Consider the following 7,829-nt stretch of genomic DNA (forward strand, 5'->3'; position numbering starts at 1 on the left):
CACACACACACACACACACACACACCTGCCCTCTCTGCCAGTCCTCTGTTTGGGGAACTTGGTGGGTAGTGTGTGGATCTCTAAGGGTCGTTCCACCCAGTCCTCTGAGCCCAGGCAGACTCCCTCCTCTTCAGGACAGAGTAAGTCCCCTGGCTATGTCCCCCTCTGTCCCCCAGTCAGTGTCCTCCTGGATCTCTCCTCAACCACTCTGGAGAAACCTGTCCCCCTGTCCACTGTCTCCTGTGTCTCCCCTAAACCAATCTGGAGAAACCTATCCCCTGTCCAGTGTCTCCTGGGTCTCCCCTCAACCACTCTGGAAAAACCGGTCCCCTGTCTCTTGGGTCTCTCCTCAACCACTCTGGAGAAGCCTGTCTCCGGGTCCACTGTCTCCTGGTTCTCCTCAACAACTCTGGAGAAACCTGTCCACTGTCTCCTCAGTCCCTCCTTAACCACTCTGGAGAAACCTGTCCACTGTCTCCTGGGTCTCCCCTAAACCAATCTGGAGAAACTTGTCCCGTCTCCCCTCAACCACTCTGGAGAAGCCTGTCCACTGTCTCCTGGGTCTCTCCTCAACCACTCTGGAGAAACCTGTCCACTGTCTCCTGGGTCTCCCCTCAACCACTCTGGAGAAACCCGACCACTCTCTCCTGGGTCTCCCCTCAACCACTCTGGAGAAACCCGTCCCCTGTCTCTCCTCAACCACTCTGGAGAAGCCTGTCCACTGTCTCCTGTCCCCCTGTCTCCTGTCTCTGTCTCCTTGTCCCTTGAGAAGATAAACCATAAATACACACAATATTTCTGGCTAAGTGATTGAGTCAAAGGCCGCATTTCCAGGCTGAATACATTACAGACACCTGCCAGATCTCACCACATCTGGATCTATTAACATATCAGCCACATCACATGATATAGTAAACTGATACCCGACTGCGTAGTTGATGACGTGGCCCACAACCATTGGTTGATGCAATGCAACGTCTGCAATGTAGTCGGCCTGGAAGACGACCATAGACATGTTTGTTAAGCAAATGACAAATGGTTTTGTTTTCACTAACCCCCATCCCAGCCTGCACTAACACCAGTAAACAAGTGGTTTTGTTTCCACTAACCCCCATCCCAGCCTGCACTAACACCAGTAAACAAATGGTTTTGTTTCCACTAACCCCCATCCCAGCCTGCACTAACACCAGTAAACAAATGGTTTTGTTTCCACTAACCCCCATCCCAGCCTGCACTAACACCAGTAAACAAGTGGTTTTGTTGTCACTAACCCCCATCCCAGCCTGCACTAACCCCCATCCCAGCCTGCACTAACACCAGTAAACAAGTGGTTTTGTTTCCACTAACCCCCATCCCAGCCTGCACTAACACCCATCCCAGCCTGCACTAGCACCAGTAAAGGTAACTCAGTTCAAACCAGGGTTTGGGGTCAATTACATTTAAAATTCCAGTCAATTCAGAAAGTTAAACCAAATTCCACTTCCATATTTTCCTAATTGAATATAATTGGAATTTTAGGTCCTGAATTAACTTGAATGGAATTGACCCCAACCACAGGTCAAATTCCCATACTAATACCTTTTCTCCCAAATGGCACCCTATTCCCTACCAATAGTAGGGTACTATCACTAATAGGGTTCCAGGGTCCACTGGGTTCTGGTCTAAAGTAGCCCACTGAATAGGAAATAGGGTTCCAGGGCCCACTGGGTTCTGGTCTAAAGTAGCCCACTGAATAGGGAATAGGTTCCATTGGGTTCTGGTCTAAAGTAGCCCACTGAATAGGAAATAGGGTTCCAGGGCCCACTGGGTTCTGGTCTAAAGTAGTCCACTGAATAGGGAATAGGTTCCACTGGGTTCTGGTCTAAAGTAGCCCACTGAATAGGGAATAGGTTCCATTGGGTTCTGGTCTAAAGTAGCCCACTGAATAGGGAATAGGTTCCACTGGGTTCTGGTCTAAAGTAGCCCACTGAATAGGGAATAGGTTCCTCTGGGTTCTGGTCTAAAGTAGCCCACTGAATAGGGAATAGGTTCCTCTGGGTTCTGGTCTAAAGTAGCCCACTGTATAGGGAATAGGTTCCTCTGGGTTCTGGTCTAAAGTAGCCCACTGTATAGGGTTCTAGGGCCCATTGGGTTTTGGTCTAAAGTAGTCCACTGTGTTGGAACAGAACCAGCAGCTATGATTTAATGTATGTCAGATTGGGTTATGTTGGACTAATGTTGACCTGAGGTTGTGGTGATGTTGTGGTGATGTTGTGTTTGTTTGTTTCCAGCTCGGAAGCAGGAAATTATCAAAGTCACAGAGCAGCTGATCGAATCCATCAACAACGGAGACTTCGAGGCCTACGCGTGAGTCCTGCTCTGTCTGTGTGTGTGTGTGTGTGAGTGTGTTTAGGGCTAGGACGTGTGTGTGTGTGTGTGTGTGTGTGTGTGTGTGTAAGGTGTGTGTGTAAGTTTAGGGCTAGGACGTGTGTGTGTGTGAGGTGTGTGTGTGTGTTTAGGGCTAGGACGTGTGTGTGTGTGTGTGTGTGTGTGTGTGTGTGTGTGTGTGTGTGTGTGTGTGTGTGTGTGTGTGTGTGTGTGTGTGTGTGTGTGTGTGTGTGTGTGTGTGTGTGTGTGTGTGTGTGTGTGTGTGTGTGTGTGTGTTACTCTAGTTCTTTGGGATTGTTGTGCCACCACAATGCAGCTGACTGAGCTACTACAAATCACCTTGATGATCATACAGTAACAATTTACCCACACCTCTATTATTGTGTTACTATGGTTACTAGTAGTTCACTATATAGGGAATAGGGCTCTGGTCACTAGTAGTTCACTATATAGAGAATAGGGCTCTGGTCACTAGTAGTTCACTATATAGGAAATAGGGCTCTGGTCACTAGTAGTTCACTATATAGGGAATAGGGCTCTGGTCACTAGTAGTTCACTATATAGGGAATAGGGCTCTGGTCACTAGTAGTACACTATATAGGGAATAGGGCTCTGGTCACTAGTAGTTCACTATATAGGGAATAGGACTCTGGTCACTAATAGTTCACTATACAGGGAATAGGGCTCTGGTCACTAGTAGTTCACTATATAGGGAATAGGGCTCTGGTCACTAGTAGTTCACTATATAGGGAATAGGGCTCTGGTCACTAGTAGTTCACTATGTAGGGAATAGGGTGCCATATGGGACTCAGTCTGTGTTTCCAACAGGAAGATCTGTGATCCTGGTCTGACGTCGTTTGAACCAGAAGCTCTGGGGAACCTGGTCGAGGGACATGACTTCCATCGCTTCTACTTCGACAACGGTAACACATTCATCAGTCAAGTCATTTAGAAGACACAGTTATTGATTAGGTGAGGTATTGATTAGTAGAGGTATTGATCAACTATTGATTAGCAGAGGTATTGATCAGCTATTGATTAGTAGTTATTGGTCAGCTATTGATTAGTGTAGGTATTGATTAGTAGAGGTGTTGATCAGCTATCGATTAGTAGTTATTGATCAGCTATTGATTAGTAGAGGTATTGATTCGTAGAGGTATGATCAGCTATTGATTAGTAGGGGTATTGATCAGCAACTTTTGATTAGTAGGGGTATTGATCAGCTATTGATTAGCAGAGGTATTGATCAGCTATTGATTAGTAGGGGTATTGGTCAGCTATTGATTAGTAGAGGTATTGATCAGCTATTGATTAGTAGTGGTATTGATCAGCTATTGATTATCAGAGGTATTGATCAGCTATGGATTGTAGATGTATTGATTAGCTATTTATTCGTAGCGGTATTGATTAGTATTGATTAGCTATTGATTAGTAGTTATTGATTAGTAGAGGTATTGATTAGCTATTCATTAGTATAGGTATTGATTAGTAGAGGTATTGATTAGCTATTGATTAGTAGAGGTATTGATCAGCTATGGATTAGTAGATGTATTGATCAGATATTGATTTGTAGTTATTGATTAGCTATTGATGAATAGTTCTGTCTGTTTGTGTCTGTTACTGAGAACTACAACTCCCACTAGCTAACTAAGGCCTGTCTCTCTCTCCATCTCCCTCGTCCTCCTCTCCTTCCAGCCCTGTCTAAAGGTAACAGGCCGGTGCACACCATCCTCCTCAACCCTCACGTCCATCTGATAGGTAGGAAACCCGCCATTTCTAATATTACGACAATAATATGATAATATATGCTATTTAGCTTTAATCAAAAGCAACTTACAATAATGCGTGCATACATTTTCCGTATGGGTGGCCCTGGGATTTGAACCCACTATCCTGGTATTGCGAGCACCATGCTTTACCAACTGAACATTATGTTGATTTTTCTGGGCTGTTATGTTTTATGTAATCTTGTTTCTGGTTGGTGTTCAAATATACACTGTGTGTACATATCAATTCCAGTCAGGAAGTAGACCAGATTCAAATATACACTGTGTGTACATATCAATTCCAGTCAGAAAGTAAACCAGATTCAAAATATACACTGTGTGTACATATCAATTCCAGTCAGGAAGTAGACCAGATTCAAAATATACACTGTGTGTACATATCAATTCTAGTCAGAAAGTAAACCAGATTCAAATATACACTGTGTGTACATATTAATTCCAGTCAGAAAGTAAACCAGATTCAAAATATACACTGTGTGTACATATCAATTCCAGTCAGGAAGTAGACCAGATTCAAATATACACTGTGTGTACATATCAATTCCAGTCAGGAAGTAGACCAGATTCAAATATACACTGTGTGTACATATCAATTCCAGTCAGGAAGTAGACCAGATTCAAATATACACTGTGTGTACATATCAATTCCAGTCAGGAAGTAGACCAGATTCAAATATACACTGTGTGTACATATCAATTCCAGTCAGGAAGTAGACCAGATTCAAATTTCCCATTCCAAATTCTCCTGAAGCATTGAAGTGAATATTGGAAAGGGAATTCCATTGTACTTCCTGAATTGAATCAAGATGGACGCCAACCCCCCAAGGTACTTATGTACAATGTGTCTATGATGTTGACGTGAAAGGAAAGGGTGAACTAATGAGAAGGTCTATCTAGCGGAGAACGCTGCGTGCATCGCCTACATCCGCCTGAGCCAGTACATGGACGCGGGGGGGATGCCTCGCACCATGCAGTCTGAGGAGACCCGCGTCTGGCATCGCAGAGACGGAAAGTGGCAGAACATTCACTTCCACCGCTCCGGCTCGCCCAGCGTACCATCCCAGTAAGAAACATACATTAATCACTCAATGAAAACATACATTAATCAATGAAAACATGTTTTAATCAGTTATAGTAATTATAATAAACCGATTTGGAACATTCACTTCCACCACTCTGTAGAGTCCAGTGTAGACTACCTTCCCAGTCTGTAGTGTCCAGTGTAGACTACCTTTCCAGTCTGTAGTGTCCAGTGTAGACTACCTTTCCAGTCTGTAGTGTCCAGTGTAGACTACCTTCCCAGTCTGTAGTGTCCAGTGTAGACTACTTTCCCAGTCTGTAGTGTCCAGTGTAGACTACCTTTCCAGTCTGTAGTGTCCAGTGTAGACTACCTTCCCAGTCTGTAGTGTCCAGTGTAGACTACCTTCCCAGTCTGTAGTGTCCAGTGTAGACTACCTTCCCAGTCTGTAGTGTCCAGTGTAGACTACCTTTCCAGTCTGTAGTGTCCAGTGTAGACTACCTTCCCAGTCTGTAATGTCCAGTGTAGACTACCTTCCCAGTCTGTAGTGTCCAGTGTAGACTACCTACCCAGTCTGTAGTGTCCAGTGTAGACTACCTTCCCAGTCTGTAGTGTCCAGTGTAGACTACCTTCCCAGTCTGTAGTGTCCAGTGTAGACTACCTTCCCAGTCTGTAGAGTCCAGTGTAGACTACCTTCCCAGTCTGTAGTGTACAGTGTAGACTACCTTCCCAGTCTGTAGTGTACAGTGTAGACTACCTTCCCAGTCTGTAGTGTCCAGTGTAGACTACCTTCCCAGTCTGTAGTGTCCAGTGTAGACTACCTTCCCAGTCTGTAATGTCCAGTGTAGACTACCTTCCCAGTCTGTAGTGTCCAGTGTACACTACCTTTCCAGTCTGTAGTGTCCAGTGTAGACTACCTTCCCAGTCTGTAATGTCCAGTGTAGACTACCTTCCCAGTCTGTAGTGTCCAGTGTAGACTACCTTTCCAGTCTGTAGTGTTCAGTATAGACTTCCTTCCACCAGTCTGTAGTGTCCAGTGTAGACTACCTTCCACCACTCTGTAGTGTCCAGTGTAGACTACCTTCCCAGTCTGTAGTGTCCAGTGTCGACTACCTTCTCACTCTGTAGTGTCCAGTGTAGACTACCTTCCCAGTCTGTAGTGTCCAGTGTAGGCTACCTTCCCAGTCTGTAGTGTCCAGTGTAGGCTACCTTCCCAGAAAGTTGTCTAGTGGTGCAATAACTAATCTCCACCACAGGAGGGCGCCATGTACACGTTTACCATGCTGCTGTAATGGTTAGTGTACTGTTTTCTCATCCTGGTACTATGGACATTGTAGTTGTTACCTTAGCATTAACACACCTGATTTAACTAATCAACTCATCAAGCCTTTGATTATTTGATTCAGGTGTGTAGTGTTAGGGTAACAACTACAATGTTCACCTTTTGGGGTTCCCAGGACCAGGATGAAAGAAACACTGGGTTAGAGTCAACTCTACCTCTCCCACTAGTCTAAAACAACCTCTACCGGCGGACATCGCTCTGTTTCTGGGTTTATCTCATTTCCTTTTCCTGTGTCTCTGTATGTATGTGTGTCTGTGTCTCTGTCTGTGTGTATTTTACAGTTAATGGAATATCAAGCTTCAGTCTAAACTCCCAAGACAGGCAACAATCAACTAGCCAACCCATGGTCACCATCTAACCCCTGACACCTGACCCCTCAGTATGGACATGACATCACACAGGAAAAGGAAATCAACCCTAAAGGTCGTCAGTCATCCTAACCACCTTCTGCGTCCCTAATGGCACCCTATTCCCTACATAGGGCCCATGGGACCTGGTCTAAAGTAGTGCACTATATAGGGAATAGGGCCCTGGTCTAAAGTAGTGCACTACATAGGGAATAGGGTGCCATTTGGGACTCAGCCCTCCCCCTAGAGCGACCTGCAGCAGACCGTGGCCGTTATCCACCGGTTGCATATTACCTGACATTTGGTTATCTGGTTTTTAAACTGTTTTTTGGTGCATTTTAAATGTATAGAGATGTTTAAAAAATCTACTGCTGTCACTCCTCCCATTTTAAACTTGTATTTGTACGTGTGTTTTACGTGTTGCAATACGAAATATTTAAAGATCGGAATGTTTAAAATCGAGCTTGCTTTTGTTCTGGTGAAATGTATATATATATATTATATCTTGTGATTGTTGATTAAATAAAATAAACATTAAATTGCTATTCTTGCTATATCATAGGAGTTTTATGAAAATTCGTAAAAATTCTGGATGTAAGTTTATGTTTGCGTTGAGCTAGTTGCTTATGTTTTATTGAGCTAGGTGCTAATGTTTGGTTGAGCTCGTTGTTCATGTTTGAGTAATTGGGTTTGGACATAGGGCTCTGGTCACTAGTAGTTCACTATATAGGGAATAGGACTCTGGTCACTAGTAGTTCACTATATAGGGAATAGGGCTCTGGTCACTAGTAATTCTATATGAAGGGAATAGGGCCCTGGTCACTAGTAGTTCACTATATAGGGAATAGGGCTATGGTCACTAGTAGTTCACTATATAGGGAATAGGGCTCTGGTCACTAGTAGTTCACTATATAGGGAATAGGGCTCTGGTCACTAGTAGTTCACTATATAGGGAATAGGGCTCTGGT

At 44.3% G+C, this 7,829-nt stretch overlaps 1 protein-coding gene across 5 annotated transcripts in view; it reads left to right on the top strand.

Moving 5' to 3' along the window:
- Positions 1–7,406, top strand: part of LOC129841985 (calcium/calmodulin-dependent protein kinase type II delta chain-like) — an 80,085-nt gene extending 72,679 nt beyond the window's left edge. For 2 of the 5 annotated variants that reach the window (XM_055910357.1, XM_055910359.1), the window contains exons 17-22: positions 42–140; positions 2,271–2,346; positions 3,196–3,290; positions 4,063–4,125; positions 5,052–5,217; positions 6,796–7,406. In XM_055910357.1, coding sequence (XP_055766332.1) covers positions 42–140; positions 2,271–2,346; positions 3,196–3,290; positions 4,063–4,125; positions 5,052–5,217; positions 6,796–6,799 — 503 coding nt within the window. In that variant the 3' untranslated portion in view covers positions 6,800–7,406. Of the gene's footprint in view, positions 1–41; positions 141–2,270; positions 2,347–3,195; positions 3,291–4,062; positions 4,126–5,051; positions 5,222–6,795 lie in introns of those variants that run through there. The other 3 variants (XM_055910360.1, XM_055910361.1, XM_055910358.1) reach the window with 2 other exon arrangements.
- The last annotated feature ends 423 nt before the right edge of the window (positions 7,407–7,829 follow it).

This window comes from Salvelinus fontinalis, unplaced genomic scaffold (assembly GCF_029448725.1).
Source record: "Salvelinus fontinalis isolate EN_2023a unplaced genomic scaffold, ASM2944872v1 scaffold_0005, whole genome shotgun sequence".
Classification (NCBI taxonomy): Eukaryota; Metazoa; Chordata; class Actinopteri; order Salmoniformes; family Salmonidae; genus Salvelinus; species Salvelinus fontinalis.